We start from the raw sequence: 18,736 nt of genomic DNA on the forward strand, positions 1-18,736 counted from the left end.
TGTGCCACCGGATCTTTTTCATTGGTGGCCTCCCGTCTTGAGTGAAAGTTCAGGGGTTTGTCATCGGGTCGCTCCCGAGATCATTTGGGATGACTTGTATGTGACTGCCTGTCAGGAGCGCGCATAGTTGACATGATTGGTGAGTCTGTGCTATGGAGAGCGGGATCCGCTGGGACCCCCGGGGGCTCCACGAACCAGTCCTGCAAGCCTCTTAGTTGACTTGAAGATTTGCAACACACACACGCACACGCACACACACACACACACACACACACACACACACTCACCTCCCTGCCCACTTGTTTAGTAACCACGTCTGGAGTTACAAAAGTAAAAACAACAACACAGCATTTGTACCCGAGGGCATCTTAAATCTTAATTACCCGCCCAATCATGAATCAGTCATGTTAATTAAGTTCAGGTACAAATGCGGCTCCTCCTTATTGGTTGGATGCAACGTGGAAGAAAATGGAAAAGAGTAAGGTTGTTTCCATCTTGAGTATACTTTTGTTTTTCCAACAATTTTTCCACTTACTGTAAATGAGGACACGGTGGGAGTATTGCCTTTGTTTGACTTGAATTGAATTGTATCATAATGTGGAATGTATTTTAAAGTAATTGGTGTTAATCGTATCAAAACTGGGGGGAATCATATTGTAAATGGATGTATTGTATCGTAACAAGAGTAGATTGCATCGTTGTTGGAGAGAATTGTATTGTAATTGTAGTGAACCCTCCTATCTGAATTTTAGTTCATCCTATTGTAATTTGAATTGTAATTGGAGTCAATTGTATTGGATCATCATTGGAGTATATCATATCTGAATTGCAGCGAATCACATTGGTGTTGAAGTCAATTGTATTGTGTTAAAATCATAATGAATCATATACAAATACTAATTACTATTTGTATCGTATCATATTTAGAGTGAATCGTATTGTATGGTTTATTGGCGTGAATTGTACATTAATTGAAGTGAATCAAATTGTATCATAATTAGAGTGAATCAGTTTATCAGAATTTTAGCAGTAGAGTTAGTCCGTAAACTATCATTGCTGGAGTGAATCCTATTGTGATTGGAGTGAATTGTATCGGAATAGAACTGAATCGTACTGACTTGTAATCGGAGTGAATCGTATCGGAATTAGAGTGAATCATATCAGAATCAGAATCATCTTTATTTGCCAAGTATATATTGCATTGCAATTGAAGTGGATCGTATTATAATTGGAGTGGATCGAAACAAAATTGAAGTGAATTGTATCGAAATGGGCGTGCATCGTATTGCGTTGCAATTGGAGTAAATCCTGTTATAAGTGAAATGAATCGTTTTGAAATTCAAGTGACTAGTATTAGAATTGGAGTCAATTGTATTGAAATTGGAATGAATGGTATTGCATTACAATTGGAGTGAATCCTATTCTAACTGGAGTAAATTATATTATACTTGGAGTTAATCGTATCGAAATTGGAGTGAATTGTATTTTATTGTAATTGGAGCGACTCTAATCGTTATTGCTATATTGTCGTATCCTGTGTGAAGCCTCACCATGGGGAGGTACTGTTGATCAATTGTTGGGTGCCGTCTTGGTCTTATGTTGTCAAAACGTGAACGGTATAACGAACAGGACTATTTTAAACACCACTTCTACTTGATGATGCTGAGGGCGCAGCAGCCGTTCCTCGGCATCCTCCATCCGGTCTCGGCTGGCAGCGCACAGCGACACGACTGTACAGCTTTTAGTAAGACGAGAAGAGCGGAAACGGCGGCGGCGGCGGCCCGGCGGCACGGTCCCCCGGCACGTGAACAGATACGCCGGTCCGATCCCCGAAGCTTGTCGCCGACAGATTGACGTGTGACGTTACGCCGCAGGAAGCTGGCTGTACCTGACACGGCTAACATTCCGCGGCGGGATCGGCTTTCGCGTGTGCTCATAGCAATGTCAATTCTCTAAAGCCTGCCAATTAGTGGGCTGACATCACCCGACGGGCATGAAGAGGCCTGGCCAGAGCGCAACTAAACACCCGGGAAATATAAACAAAAGTCAAGGTCATTACAAAATGGTGATTGTAAGTAAACGTAGACTCGCCATTCAGAGAACAGAAGTGTGATTTTACAATTCTTTTTTTAACATTGAGGATTTGTTTTTGCTCTTTTAAATGGTGATTATGAGTAAGCGTTGACATGCACATCTAATTTTGTTGTTCCGCTTTTTGAGTATCACATCATTTGGAACCATAGACTGTTGAATTTGATCGACGCTTACCCAATCATAACTGAAGTGCCTCGCATCATGATTGGAGTCAATCTTGCTGTATTGGAGTTGGACTAAATCGTATTGTATTGAGTCGTATTGTATGGTAATTGGAGTCAATTGTTTGGAAATTGCAGTGAATCGTATCATATCGTAATTGGGGTGAATTTTAGCATAATTGCAGTGAATCACGTAGTAATTGGAGTGAATTGTATTGTAATTGCAGTGATCACGTAATTAGAGTGAATTGCATCATAATTGGATTGAATCACTCCATAATTGGAGTGAAGCGTACTGATTTACATCGTATTATATTTGCATTTGCAGTAACACGTCATCGTAATTGAAAAGAATAGTATCGTATTGTTATTGGAAAGATTGTATGGTATTGTAATTTGAGTGAATTTTTTTCCTAATTGGAGTCAATCGTATTTCATTGTAATTTAAGTGAACCGTATCACATTATTATTGGAGCGAATCGTATGGTATCGTAATTTGAGTGAATCGTACTGCAATTGGAGTGACTCGCGTCATAACTAGATGAATTGCATCACGTCATTATTGGACTGAATCATTTCGAATCATCAGCACATAGCACAGTACAGTACATGAATTAATGTACAGTTTGCCTATCACATTTGGATTTATGGTGTTAATTATTTATGTGCAGTAGACAAATACACTGCAGCTCTAACTCTGCTCAGTCTCCTTGTCTGTCTCCTTGTAAATGTGGATATACAGTTGATATATATATATATTTTTTTTTTCTTTAATGTTGCCATCTGGGCCACCTTTTTTACTTTTTGTTGTATTTCCGTCTTTCCAATGTGCCGTCTTAGTACCCGCGCATCCATCTTCTCACCAGCGACCCTGCGGAATGCTTCTCTTTCTTCCCGAGCGTCCCGCAACATGGACAGCATGTTTTATTTTTAAAGTATGTATCCGGTAACAAAGGACACTTGAACTTCCCCTCGCTTGGATTACACGCGGCCCAGTGTAAGCTCATGCGCGGCGGCTAACGTGTCGGCATCGCGTCGTTGCACCCTCGGCGAGAAATGCTTTTTAATAGGCCCGGGGGTGCGCCAATGGCACCCGTCGCCCCGGGGGCTGTTGCCGGGATACTGCCGGCCGCCGTTGTGCCAAACACCACTCCGCGACTTTTGCGTCATGCGCTATCTTTCTGAGAGTTTCGAGCGCGGAATGATCGGGTTACTGCGCAGAAGTGCTGAAGCAGGTCGCGGTGGCCAGCTGCTCGCTCTGTGTAAAGTATCGTCACCCGTGTCCGAATTCTTGGCCGTTTCCCCCCGCCGCCTAGCGACGTCAGATTAGGGATTAGCGGCCAGGGAGGATTTGAACCGAGTTAGCGTTATCTTCAGTTCTAAATTCCAGCACAACCTGGCAAAAATTTTACACTTGTAGTTTTAAAATGATAGTTTTTTTTAAATATACAGTATATAAATCTGCCTAGATTTGATCTTACAATATGAAGTGAATTGATCTAAATAATAATTTTAAAAAAGTGAAAATAAATGTTTCTTGAATCTGACAAACTGCAGAAAAGCTAAATTTGAATGATTAAAAAAATCAAATCAAATAAAAAAATATATGAGGCTTCAAATGAGGCTGAAAAATGCTCAATTGTCAATGTAATAACACTTCTAGGACCCGGAAAAATGGATGTTACTTCATCTAATATCTTTCTTATGCCTACACATCCGTGCATTTTTTGAGCCGCAAAAATAGAACCACGTAAAAACCTCCGGTTGCTGGAATTGATCTCACTGTGTCCTCGTGGGGGTTTTTCACACCGCAACAACGAGGCGCTCTAAAACGGCCGCGCCAGCTTGAATCCCCGATCCACACGCTAGCAGTTGAGTAGGGCTTCTGTCAGTCTACAGCAAAATTGACCTCACTCTTCCAATACTTTTTAAGTGGTGTAGTCAAAAGTGCGGAGGCGGTCAGAAATCAGTATCCTGTCGGCGGATACGAAGTAAATGTCTTCCACCATGCATTTCTAGTTTGCCTGTTTTGTTTTGTTTTGTTTTGTTTTGTTTTTTTTGAACGGCTAAACTGTCTGTCATATTCCGGGTCATTAAGACCGCGCCAAGTGTTGACTGCTATGGAAAAGGCCGCGGCTTAAAACAGGTTCAGTGACAGATTTTAACGGTTTGACACGTGTTCCTTACATTTGGCAGCGGCTGGAGGAAATCGTGGATCGTGTTTACCCAGAAAAAAAAAAGCTCAGTGTCCTTGGGAAGAGAAAGGATGGGGAAAAAAAACAAATCCAGTTTTACTTGTTTGCGGAGGATCAAGTTTACAGTTTGATGTTTTTGTTTCATTTGCACGACTTGATGCCTTGCTGAACAGTGACCTAGTGGTTAGCACGTATACCTCAAGTAGAAGAATAGAATAGAAAATGAATGGATGGATGGGTGGCATTTAATGCTATTAACATTAGCGCCGTTTTTGTTGAGCCGTAAATGAAAGTACCAGTATATAGTGGTCAACGTGACTTATCTTGAATACCATGTACTGTTCTCGGTCGATGACAAATGGTTCGTCAGAAACATTCACTTACACATACAAAAAACATTGCTATGAAGCAAACGTCTCCTCCTTTGAATTATCGGACTCTGACTCATCATTTCTTTTCCGCCGCAGGCAACGTTCATTTTCCCAAACGCGACGGCAACATAATATCACGTGAATGAGTCGCCGTGTGACAAAAGTAAATAAATGTTCATGACACCGTGGGAAATGGTAATGTGGAAAACAAACAAATGATACTTGTTGTAATTGTCAGGCAGTATGAAAAAGTGTGTCACACATAATTTGAGATTCCAACGTCATTTCAGTTGCCAAAAAATGATTTTTCTTGTCTTTGATTTTAGAGACATTATTATTACAAATGCGGCAATGATTTGTCATTCCTTGTAATTTGAGTGAATCATATCGTAATTGGAATAATTCATATCGTCATTGGAGAGAATCGTATTGTAATATAATCAGAGTGAATCGTATCGCATTAGATTTGGATTCTTAAATTCAGCGAATCGCACCATGGTTTGAGTCAATCGTATCGTAATTGGTGTGAATCGTAACATATCGTAATTGGTGTGAAACGAATCATATCATTATGAGAGTGAACACGTCATAATTGAAGTGAATAATATGATATCGTAATTGGAGGGAATTGAATTGGAGCGAATCTTTCCACATCATAATTGGAACGAATCGCATCTTACTGTATTTGCAGTGAATCGTATCGCGTCACAATTGGAATGAGTCATATCCCTTCGTATTACTATTTCGCATCATAATTTGAGTGAATTTGATCACATTATATCATAATTGGAATGATGAGATTTTAACAGAAATGTGTTGTATTAATAAACAAAATGATGATATTGTTACGAGATGTTGTTGTAGGAATAACATAATGGGATTTTAACAAGATTTTAACAGGATATTGTCATTCAACTAATATAATGCTAAGGTCTTAGTGGGGTTTTGTTATATAAATAATCATGCAGAAATGTTATCAATAAAAGCGATGAGATTTTAGCAGGATTTTGTTGTGTACATAACAGTGCTGAGATTGTAACAAGATTTTAATGGAATTGTGTTGCATCAATGACATATTTTAGATGTTAATGATTCGATTTTTAGATTTTTATGATTTTGTCATATGAATAACGATGCCGGATTTTATGAATAACATGAATAACTGAGATTTGAACCTGCTTTTTGTTGCAGGAATAACAGGACATGCTGAGCGTTCTGGTGGGAGTACATCCACAAACTTTAAGGAGACAAGACCGAAATACTCGCAAAACGAATGCATGGAAATGTCGGTATGCGTACCTCACATATTTTTGTTCCGACCTCATTAGCTGGCCAAATAGTCGCCATTGTTGCGCTTAGCATTGCTTTTAGTGTATTCCCAGCGAGAATATCGCATGGGTGGGTATGGGGGCACAATGCCGGGTTGCCAGGCAGTTTTAGCGTATAGGCCATAAATTATCGGCGCTGCATCGGACACTGGTGCTTTTGACTCATGTGGATTTCCCCTGCATTAGTCACCCAGTGAAATATACACACACACACACACACTCAAGTATGTCCATATAACCCCCCCCCCCCACACACACACACACACACACACACATACCCCACCACCACCACCGCCTCCCCCCAACACACACATACACAGCGTGAGAGTGATGTCCTGCGATGACTGACAGCCGTCGCTTAGCTTCCGTCAGCTGCCGGGCCAACTGCTTTGGAAACACGTGTGAATGGGTTATATCGTGGCGGTGGCGGGACAATGAACAACACGGATTAAGACATTTACGGCCCATTTAAAGTTCGTTTTGTCAGGGTACGGTGGGCTGGGGGCGGGGGGTTGATACGCACCCGCGATGCTCGATGACAGCATGACGTAGCCGCCAAATCATAAACACACGCACATGCATGTCAAATGAAGTAATCGAGGCTCGGTGACGGGTTCCCGCTGTCCGGGCCTTAGTGTAATTAATGATGTAAGGGTGTCGAGTGTCGCCCCTCGTAAAAATATCTCATTTAATGGACCGCCACGCGGGTCGCGTTGTCCTTTCGCTCGCGCGTTAAAAGGCGCATTAACGGGATTTTGTTGTGCAAATAACATCAGGCAGGGATATGGCCAGGATTTTAAGAGGGTTTTGCCATATCGGTAACAATACAGATATTTTAACAGGATTGTGGTTGTGCAAATAATATCATGTTGGGTTTTTAAGAGGAGTTTGTTGTAGAAATGAAATTAGGCTCAGATTTTAACTGGATTTTAGTGTATAAACGACATATTTTGGAGATGTTAACACTATTTTAATGGGATTTTGACATATGAATAACATAATGCTGATATTTTTAGAGGATTTTGCCAAATTAATAACATGTTGCAGTGATTTTAAAAGGGTTTTGTTTCATGAATATAATAATGCTGAGATTTTACTAAGATTTTGTCAAATATTGACATAATGCTGACATTTTTAAGAGCATTTTGATTTATAGATATCAAAATCCTCACATTTGATAAGGATTTTGTTGTATAAATAACAATGCCGACATTTTAATGATATATTAACTGACTTTTTGTTGCATAAATATGATGATAATAATGACTTATTACCAGGATTTCAGTGGGATTTTGCCATATGAATGACAATGCTGACATTTTAACTCGATTTTGTCATATGAAAAACATAATGCTATGTTTGTTATGGGATTTTTTTTTAGCATAGTGCGTAGATTGTTACCAGATTTTTCTTGTTATAGAGATAGCGTAATGCTGAGATTTTAACACTATTGTTGTATAAATAAAATAATGATCAGATTATGGTATTTTGTCCCAGAAATAATGCTGAGATCATAAAGGATTTTTGTTGTATATATAATGTAATATATAAGGCTAAGATTTTAATGGGATTCTGTCATATAAATAAAAAATGATGAGATTGTAATTAGATTTTTTTGTTTAAATCACATCATTCTAAGATTTTAAACATTTTTTACATGATTTTGTTGCATAAATAACATGCTTGAGATTTGAATAGATTTTGTCGTCCGAATAACACAACACATAAGCCTCGATGAAATCTCAATGTTTTCAATCAGATTTATGCTTATTGCATATTTACAGTTTTCTCCACTTTTAACTCTAAATAAAGTGAATTGATATGTCAGGTCTACCCAGTGCTCATTTAAATTTTACATTAAAATTAGCTTAACAAAAATCTTTCAGGCAAATTTAGCCACCTTAAGTAACAACGATTGACTCTTGTCTTGATGCTGCTGGCAAACGAGTCTTCGCCAAAACAAACAAAAAAAAATAAACCAACAGAGCGACAAGTAGATTGCAATATCGATATCTTCTCCAACCCCTTCTAGAAATGAACACAACGACCTTGGGGAAGGTAGTAAAGTTTTTTTGATCGCAGATCAATGTACTACACAGTATGTAGAGGAGTTTAGTAGTAGTAGTCCAAGGCGGAGGAAAAGGAAGCATCCTGGAGGCTGTGGTTCCCTGGATACACTGCATCTATTTATTTGCTTTTGCCCCCACCGTGACCCTGCCCGCCTTTTTATTTTAGCACTCTGATTCACCTGCTGCCCATCTCGGCGGCACCTCTAGGTTTACACTCTCATGCCGAGACGTCGGGAGAGGCCGCTTGCTAATGCGTCGGGAAAAACAACGCTCACTGCTCAAACTCCGAGTACCTGCCCTACGCAATGCGGGTTCAAGAGCTAAGGTGGCGGGTCGTAACCAGGGAGAGGGGGGGTGCGCCATCTCTGTCAGGATGTTGAACATCGGCGATCTAGCTTCTGGGTGTACGGGTTCTGGTGAATAAAAATGTTACGTGTTTTGCTCTTCATCATAATTAAATGGGACTAAACGTATTTGTAAGGGTCAGTTCGGGAGAACCATTTCTGTCGGAATAATGAAAATCGGCAATCTAGCTCTGCGTGTCTAGATTGCGCTTAAAAAAAACTTCACGTTTTGATCATATTAGCATGTTTAGCACGTCTTATTTTTAAGGGTCAGTACGGAAAAAAGGGGGTTTGCGATCTCTGTTGGGATGTTGAAAGTCAGCTTTCATAGATGTTTGCATGATTAAACATGATTACGTAAAATTTGCTTCATAAACTTTTTTTTTAAAGGGTACGTCTGGGAAAGAGGGGGTGCGCTATCTGTCATAATGTTGAAAATAAGAAATCTAGCTATTTATCTTTTTTTATTACTGTGTGTTTGTTGGCAAGATAAGTCAAAAATTAGCCATCTTCATTAGAATGTTGAACATCAACAACCTAGCTTTTTTGGTCACTTTTTTTTGTCGTCTTTCGCATCATTAAAATGCCTTCAAATTGGCTTTGTTGAATGTTTTTGTGGTTTGGGCGCAGGAAAGTGGGTGCGCCATCTCTGTCGGGAAATCAGTGCTTTAGCTAAGCATACCTAGCTTGTGGTAGCTTTGTTTTTGGTCAAGTTTTTTTTCCCCCTCTTTGTTTTGCATAATTAAACATGATGCCTTTAAATGGGCTTTTTTTAAAAAAAAAACATTTTTTAGGGTGTGTGTAGAGGAGAGCAGGTGTGCCATCCCATGTGCGCTTAGCTGGTGGCTATCTTGTAGCTTTGTGGTCACATTTTGTTGTTGTTTGTTTAAGGAGTGTGCCAATTCTGTTGTCATATTGAAGAGGGTGCGCGGCATGGAAAAAGTTCAAGAAATTCATTGGCAAGAACAGTTACCAGGTTAACAGGTAGCCTAGTTGCTTCTTCTTCTTCCTCCTCTTCCTCTTCTTCTTTTATATTTTCCTGTAGTGTGCGGCACATCGCTGCCTCTCACAGGTCAGTCTGGGTACTGCGTTGGATAAGGTTTGATCACCACGCGCTTAAAATACAATGAGAACAAACGACAATCACGACAGTTTTTATTGTGTCATATTTAAATAAACATTATACGCTTAAGGCAGACAAACAACAACGACAAACAGGCACTGACAGGGGTATCGTGTGTGTGTGTGTGTTCGCGCGCGCGCGTGTGTTAGGGCAACAGGGTCAACTTGGTATGACACGTATATCCTAGCAACTGTGTGTTTTGCGAGTAATATGCGGCACACACCAGCGTAGCCACCGATTGGTCGTGGTGCCCAATCAAGCCCCTCCCTCTTATGAAGCCAAAATGCCTAAATTCAAAACACATCTCACAACACTTGCCACTCTGCACTGTACCCTCAGGCACTTTAATGCTGATGATTTCTATTTATAGTGATATTTTTTCTTGAAGCAGTTCTCGCACTTTGGTTGGTCTTGATGCGGTGCTAGTAGAACCTTTTAATACCTTTGTCCATCTGGCATGACAGCATGAATTCGCCCTACGCGGCTGTGCAGTACTACCCCGATTTTCCCTTTCACCGGTAAGTAAGGCGTGTGAGTGATGCTAACACGGCTATCGTAGCGCAGACTAATTGACCGAGGTTTTTCAATGTTAAAGACATTGAAGGTAGTCGGGAATCCCCCCTCCAAAAGCCACCCGGCAACAGTTGCGTCCGCCTGCTCCCTCAGCTGCCGCCGCGTTCGGGATGTATTTTTAAGCGTGCAGCGCGACGGCCGGACAAGCGGAAACGCACGTGTTAGGTGCCATCAAGCGGCTGTCGTGGCCACGCGGACCGATTTTGAACGTTACTCAATGGGACCTGTTAAAATGGGAGTTTAAATGAAACAAATGTTGTACACTAGGAAAATAATAGCAAAATCACGCTTTTACAGGGTTTGTGTATGTCAGTGTTGCCATACTGATGACTTTTTTTTTGTTTTTTTGCCAGTGTTTCAGCAGGAGCTGGTTAGCGTTAGCTGTTAAATTTGTAGCCCAGATTGTTTGTATGTCAGCGTTTAAATTAAATATAAAAAAAATGAACGCACACATTTTTTGAAAAAGTTGTTTAAAAAATTATTTTGATGCCTTTAGATGGACCATGCGAAGCACCTTTTTTTTTCTTTTTTTTTAATCCGTGTTTTAGCCAGATGTAAAATTGTAACACAAATTCAACATATAATGAAAACCAAACTAAAAACAACAACAACAAAAATAAAAATGTGATGCTTTTCGAGGGTTTGTATGTCAGTGTTGCCATGCGGACGACTTATTGCTAGTAGCTCGCACAAGGTTAAATGTTACCTGTTTAAATTATATAAAAAATTGAAGCACACATTTCCCAAAAATTGTTTCGAACAAAATCACAGTTTTGGTGCTTTTAGAGGGTTTGTAAGTGTAGGCGGATAACATTGCCATGCGGAGCACATTTTTGCCAGTGTCTTAGGACGGTGTCAAATTTTAGCTGTTAAATTGTAGCACATAAACAACAAAGTTGCAAAAAAAAATAGTAATAAAGAAAAAAATAAATAAATGTGACTCTTATTCTTTTACTCTTTTGGCATGCATTATTATCTGTTAATATTGTAGGACTAATTAAAAAAGAAGAAAAATTAAAAGCAATAAACCATTGAAGATAGATGTATGAATGTTCTGGCAGGCTGTTCTGTTTATCACTTGTTCGTACCTTCACTAGGAAGTTGTGTGTGCATTTGTCCATTTTTGAGAAAACTCATGTTATGAGTATCATGTTTCACTATTACAGTATGAGGGGGGAAAAAAAGCGTTAGTAGTCAGAGAAAAAAAGAATTTTAAAAAGTCATTCTTCAAGAAAGAAAAGTTAGTACTGTGCTATGGAATAAAAGTAGGCAGGCAGAAAAACTATTTTTTAAAACAAACAAATATTGTTAAGAGAATGAAGACCATTGTATTGTTTTTTTTTTTATTGTATTCTTTTTTTTGTTTGTTTTTTTTTGCTTTGGTTGTGGAGTTGAATAAGATCCAACTATGAAGGTGTCAGATTGTGATTTGTGATTGGATGGGTGAGTCGGGTGGGGGGCGACTTGAAGGAGGAAGATCTTGCCCGTGCGTCTGTGCGGGATGAAGGTTTGAGCCAAACACTTGTTGTTAGTTGTTGGCGACATTAACTGCTCAATTTCCCAATAAAGAGGTAATTGTCTTTGTTTTGTCGTCCAAGCCGACGCTCCAGGATGTCTGAATTCGTTGACGGCTGACATGAAGCGTTTCGGCTGTTTGTCAGCTAACGTTAGAGCATAGACGTCCTAATTTTTGGGTAAAATATTTCCACGCGCTTGAGGCGCTCCTAGTTTCGACGTCCGTGCTGTTAATGCCAAAACACGTGACTGGCAACGAATCAACGTCGAGCTATAATCGTCGTTGCGTAGTGGTAAAGCCGACAAGTCCGTTCAACCCCTAGTGCGTCATGTATGAAAGTGTCTTGTTGGTCATCCGAGTCTGTCTTCGCGTTGTCTTTTGCATTCCAAACCTGAAGAGAGGATTTGACTCTAGACTGTTTCACTTGTGCGGCAGGAGTCAGGGGATAAGTGCGGGAGAAACTAGCGGCTTTCTTTTGTTTGGCCGTCATGTTGTCCTTTTTGAGGGTGGCTTGGGGGGCCCTGACATCTTTGAACAAGTGATTAATAAGGACACTGGAGAAGCAGGGAGAACTCTGTTTGTTTTGATTGCATTTTCATCGCAGACAATGGGCCGGCCCTGTTTTTAGAGTTGACCTCTGAACCGGCCCCCCGTCTGGAGGTCTTTAAGTAGAGGCCGGACAGCCTTCGCCTCGGGCCGGCTGAGGAAACGGGACACCCGCACCCAGACAAACAAAAGACATCCGTCACTTGACTCCCTCTACCTGTTTCAAACACTTCAAAATAACGCTAATTCTCGTCATTAGGGGCAGACTTTGCTCCCGAAATTGGCTTTTGGATTTTTGGAAACTCAGCCCCCGTAACCATTTTTACTCAGCAACATGAAATTTGGTAGGCTCCGGTTTCCTCCCACATCCCAAAAACATGCATTAATTGGAGACTCTAAAATTGCCCGTAGGCGTGACTGTGAGTGCGAATGGTTGTTCGTTTGTATGTGCCCTGCGATTGGCTGGCAACCAGTTCAGGGTGTACCCCGCCTCCTGCCCGATGACAGCTCGGATTGGCTCCAGTACGCCCGCGACCCTCGTGAGGAGAAGCGGCTCAGAAAATGGATGGATGGATGGGTTGTCCATGACTAGCCATAGAACAGGATACTCTAACATCTAAATTTTAATAATTCAGCCCCCGAGGCCAGTTTTACTTAGCAACAAGAAATTTGGTAGGCATGTTTATCATGAGTAGACGCACAAGAAAGTCTCAAGAAGCCATGCCCAAAAAGACACAGAGGGCTGTATTTTCTAGCCTTGCACGAAAATTAAGATGCACAAGTTTTTACACTCAAGTGCAGGTGCGCAGTTTGCAAAAAATAGAGCCCAGAAAAGTCTGCCCTGGTTCGATGGAGCCATTTAGTCAATTTGACCATTTTAGGATCTATTGCCTTAAAAAAACACACACAAAAAAACAAAACAAAACAAAAAAAAACAGACTAATCAAAGTTATTTTGCCCAATTCCTACCATATTTCAAAGAATTAGAATTTGAATTATCATTTCGTGACTGTCAGTGGGCACTGCACGGCAACAAAGTTTGATGACTCGCCATAAAACAGGAAGCTCTTATAACAACGCAATTTTGAAAATTCAGCCCCCTGAAGCCAGTTTGACTTAACGTCAAATTTGGTAGGGATGTCCATCATGAGTAGACTCGGGGGTGGGGATAAAAGTCTCAAGAGGCCATGCCTAAAAAGACAGAGGAAGTCCGCCACGCTGGTTTGAAGCAGACGTTTTCTGGTTTTGGGTCATTTGTAGGGGTCCTTCAAAGACAGACTTGTCCAAAAGATTGTAACCAACTGTACAGAATTTGTGCCATGTGTACTTAATAGTTCATGTATTAGTTAATCATATTTTTAACTGGTCAATCCAAATCCAAAAGAGAGGCGCGGAGATTTTTCTAGATGGCCCTGGGGCAAATTGTATGCGATGGACTTTGACCTGGCAAAGGTCAGCAGGTTCAGCAGGACCCCCAGTCTCCCCATTCCCTCCCCCCTCTGACTCCACCTCACCGTCCTCCATCATTGCTACACTTTGTTTTGTTGCCTGAATGTTTCTTCATAGAATCTTTTTGAAGGGTATTTTTGGGGCATTTCGAATTTGATTGGCACAGAAGTGCTTTTATTTCATTTATATTTCATTCTTATTTTTCTTTTATTCTGATAGTGTAGTGGTTCATTTGTCTCAGTTTCCACTCAGGGCTTTTTGCTGGTAAATCAGCTCCACAGTTGTTTTTATTTATTTTTGTTTTAATTTAATCATATCTTTTTGTTTATTTTCATTTAACTCTATTCCCAAATGTATCATATATTAAATGTGTATTTATTTTGTTGTTGTTTTTATTATTGTTAATTTGTTTTTAACTTTTATCTTTGTATTTATTTTTGTTTTCATTTCATTTTAGTTTTTCGCTTTTAAATCAATTTATTTCCTGTTTTTTATGTACATTGTAACGAACTACTTCATGCTTTATTTATTTATTTTATTTTAGTTTAGTTTTAATTGCATTTATTTTTGACTTTGTTGTATTTTTCCTTTTTGTTACATTCATTTCATTATTTTAAGTTATTGTGTCACGGTATTTTATGATTCATTTTATTCATTAGTAATTGATTTGCATATGTATTTTTTTTTCATTTTTATGCATATTTGTATTCATATTATTTGATCAAAATGTATTTGCAATTGAATCTAATCTTTTATTCAGTATATATATTTTTTTAAATAATTGATTTTTTTTTTTTTTTTTAATAAAACTTTGTATTTAAGAATTCTTTTTTGGGTGTATTGGTCAAATCGAAATCCAAAAGACCCACTCAATTTTTGTATTTTTTTTTACTATGCACACGGCATATTATATTCCGTGTAATCTGCATGTGATTGTTGACACCGTCAGGGGAATTCCAGCGGCCCTCGAAATAGTTTGCGCGCCGCGTTGCCCGTCCATCTGTACTCATAGCGCAAGTCACAGCGGTGGGGGGTGTTGCGGCGGTGGTGCTATTTAGTGCTTGTCGGTGGCGGTGGGGGGGATTCCGCGTGTCTGGGGAGGGATGTGAGCGTGCGCCACTTGAGCGTCGACAATGGCGGCGTGAGCTGTGAAGCAGGTGTCACCTTTCAGCCCGCGATCCCCTTTATGTGCACGGCAAATTTTCACAATGGCCGAGCGGCTGGCTGGGTGGCATCCTGGAAGTGTCCTGACGCGGCGGCGGCTTATTCCCCTTTTATTTTGAAATCCGACGCGTCTGACTGCAGGTGATTTTGCTTGATGGTGCCTTCTGGTGTTCCCGCAGACTCAGGGAGCGGAGGGACGGCCCCTTCCTCGCCGCCTCGTCCCACGGTCCGGCAGCGCCCACCGCCGAGATCTTCAGCCAGGACGTCTTCAACCAGCTCTTTGACATGCTGGACCAGTGAGTGCAACCGACGTCCACTTCTCTCATTACGGCGATATTACGGCCTAAATCCAAATTCCATGCAGTGGACCCTCCAAACACATACCTCGCATATTCGCGGTTCACTATTCACAAATTCACTCTTTTCTGTTGTTTGCGCTCTTTCTCAAATGCCACAAGATGGCCCCAGAGCCCTGTCTAAACCGGAAAGTAGTTCACTAATTGGTGTCAAGGAAGTGTGTTGAAGTCATCCATCTCGACTGAGAGACACGCTTTGTATGTCAAGCAGGAACCAAAATTAGCCTGGGTTGTTAGTGGAAATGACTAAGAGTCTTTACTACATACTGTATGCATGTACACACAATATATATATATATATATATATATATATATATATATGTTTTTTAATCAAATCATCTGTCAAATTTATTTTGAAGGGGAGTGTTGTAAGATGAGTTTGAAATAATGTTTACATGTTTAGGGATCATACTTTGTGGTATGTTTACGGTTTGAATTATTACCATCGTCGATTATCAATATTTTAAGTGTGGCATTTGCGTTAGTAAAAGCTGGGGAATACTGCAGCAGCTACTTTTATTTTAACTTTTTTTACTGCTACTTTTTTACTTGAATTACTAGTGCAGCCAGGTCGCAAACACTTAATTAATTTGCTTTCCTATTTTAATCTAACTTTCCCAAGTTTAATTATTTCAAACATGATATTTTAATCTAAATTTTATACATGAAGAGTATTATGTATAAAGAGTATTGTTTGATTTATTTTGTTTTTCATATTTTATTCTTTATTCATCTTATTTATGTATTATTTTTCTATTACTTTTACTTAATTTTTAAGTAATGTTTTACTTTTCTATAGCTAGTTTTGATTTTATTTCTTTTTGATTTCATTCTTTTTTTTATCATCATTTATTTTATATGTAACTTTCTTTTATTAAGTTTGTTATTCATTTTATTTCAGTTCAGTGATTTTTTTTTATTTGTATTTTTTAAATTGTACTTTTTGGTGGCACTAGTCAGTCAAAATTCAAAAGCAGGGGCGTAGCTATATGGTGCCCTCCTAACCCCCTTTGAAGAAAAATGTTGGCCACCCCACGGAATAATTTCTGGCTGCGCCCCTAGGGGTTCAACAGAAACATGAAAAAGCAGCCAGCACACAAACACTTGTACGACTATTTCAACTTTTACATCTGTAAACCTGGACCTGTTTACAAATAAATTTAGCAATTAAGTGATCGGTTGATCCCGCGTCGTACCGAAAGCTGGTACCCTTTGTCATCTCATTGTCTTCTTCTTCCTCCTCCTCCTCCTCTTCGTCTTCCTCTTCTTCTTCTTTTGTACGTCAGCTCGTCCATACATTCAGTGTTCGGCGAGGGTCCCCCTCACGTCTCGGCGGGGAACACGATCCAGATCAGCATGGACTGCATCACCATGCGCGAGCCCGACGACACGCTAGCTGTGAGTAATATCGCTTTGTTCTCACGGATTGAAAACAAATATAATAACTTAATAATGAGTTTGTGTTTGATGACCTTGCATAAACCCCAAAAAAAAAAATGCATTATTTCCGAAAGGATTAGCATTTGGCTTTCTGAATGAGTCGGAATCGAGCTAGCGTCACCCGTTTTTTGGGGTTTAAAATGGCTTTTTGTTTGAGGCAATTGTTATTTTTTTGGGGTGAAAGGGGCTACAACAACTTTGTCGGAATGTGGAAGTATCACATCAACGTTTGAGGACACTGGTGTTTTCCCCGGTCAGCGACTATATCAAACTTTGCTATTTCCGATGACAAGTTTCGAGTTTGGTGGCCGTGAAATCAAATGAGCTGCAGGTGACTTTCGCTTTAAGCGGTCGGGACTTCCGGTTTGCGGTCGTCAAGTCGTCCGACATTCTCCTCGCAACAATGGAATTTCCCCGGGACGGACTTTGATGCAGAGCAGCTTCACGAGTGGCGTTATCAACAGATGTTGTCTGGGAGGGTTCGCTGATATGATCTCAAGGTGCCCTTTGACCCCTGCCGACTCCCTGAGGGTGGTAGCGGTGGTGCTAGGGGCGGGGCATCATTTATGTTGCTGACGATGTGCTTTGAAAAGTTTCCTTTCCCTTTTCAACAAACGACAGTCGAGATGCTTTTAGCTCACGATGACACACGGCGACTCATCGGACTTCACCGCCATGCTCCGCCCACACAGTGCGACAAAAACGCACGTGTTTCACAATTAAGCGTCAACAATTAGTTCCAATTTGGTTGCAATAAGTTAGTAGTCTTTTGAAGGACCCCTGGACATGGCCAAATTGACTTTTGGGGGATACGTTTATTTATGTATTTATTTTTATTTTTCTCTCATGACACTCAGGAAATACAAAAATGCAACCCTCATTTTGGGAAGCCTGCAGGCTGGGAAACGTCGCAAATATAAATTTGGTTTGTGGAGCTGAGTGATGTTGCTTCCCTCAAGGAGGGGTTGTGCTCTCTTGATGATTGATGGCCCTGACCTGACACCCCCGCCCCAATTCACTCACTCCGCCTTCCACCACCACTTCCAAACTATATTATGTATTATTGGTTGCTCTCATGTGAAAGTAATAAGCTGAATTGAAATGCCTTACTCGACTTCTGCATTACTTTTGACTCGCTTTCATCCTAAAAAAAAAAAAAAAAAAAAGAGAGTAAGATATTTTAAAAAATGTCTTTTTTAACAAGAGATAGAGCACTCTAATACTGAATGTTATAAAAGCATCAAGTAATGACATTATTAAATAGGTAAGTAAAGAATGAAGCTTTTTTTTTTTTTTTTATTTGCTTCAATTCAATGGACATTGTGCTGATCCTTCTGTGTGTGCATCTTGGCCACCTGGGGGCAGTAAAGTACCGACATATATACATGATAGATATACATGAAGCTAGTCAAACCTCTTCAGTAATATTAGTTCTTCGCAGATGATAAAGAATTTATGCTTGTGAGAATTGTTAGATTATCTGTCTCCATGCAGTATGTTGCTTAATGGCAATTTGTATTGTTTGTTAGCATTAAGCTAAACTGACTTGAGGCAAAGCTATGTGGTTGTTTAAAATATGCAACATGCAATTCTCTTTGTTTCGTTTAGTTTGACATTAAAATTCAGCTGGCAGTGACATTAAACAGCTTGAAGCCACCTTTTGGAAGAATATTTCAACATCTGCCAAACTTTGCTGCTTGTTGTGTGGTGAGTTTAAGCGGAGTTCGCTGGCACCATTCAGCGCTCATCTCCCAATTTTTTGCTCGCAGGTCAAAGAAAAAAAAAAAAAAAAAACAAGGGCAGAACGACAGGTCGAGTCACTCGTATCTCAAGGCGCCACTGTCCAAGTAATCCACAAAGTCCAAAAATGAAATGGTGAAAAGTAATGGTGGTGATGATGGTGCGCCCCCCCCCCCCCCTCCCCCTCCCACCACACCGACTTTCCCACCTCCTTGAGGTGTGCCTCCGTCGAGTCATTAAATGTCAACTCAGTGTTTAGTGCCCCGG

The 18,736-nt window shown here is 40.2% G+C and overlaps 1 protein-coding gene across 1 annotated transcript in view; it reads left to right on the forward strand.

Annotated features, from left to right (window-relative positions):
• The first annotated feature begins 15,129 nt into the window (after positions 1 to 15,129).
• tp63 (tumor protein p63) overlaps positions 15,130 to 18,736 on the forward strand; it is a 44,750-nt gene continuing 41,143 nt past the window's right edge. The window contains exons 1-2 of the mRNA XM_061683228.1: positions 15,130 to 15,229; positions 16,576 to 16,687. Of these exons, the coding sequence (XP_061539212.1) occupies positions 15,219 to 15,229; positions 16,576 to 16,687 (123 nt within the window). The 5' untranslated portion in view covers positions 15,130 to 15,218. The remainder of the gene's footprint in view (positions 15,230 to 16,575; positions 16,688 to 18,736) is intronic.

Source organism: Phycodurus eques, chromosome 8 (assembly GCF_024500275.1).
Source record: "Phycodurus eques isolate BA_2022a chromosome 8, UOR_Pequ_1.1, whole genome shotgun sequence".
Taxonomy (NCBI): Eukaryota; Metazoa; Chordata; class Actinopteri; order Syngnathiformes; family Syngnathidae; genus Phycodurus; species Phycodurus eques.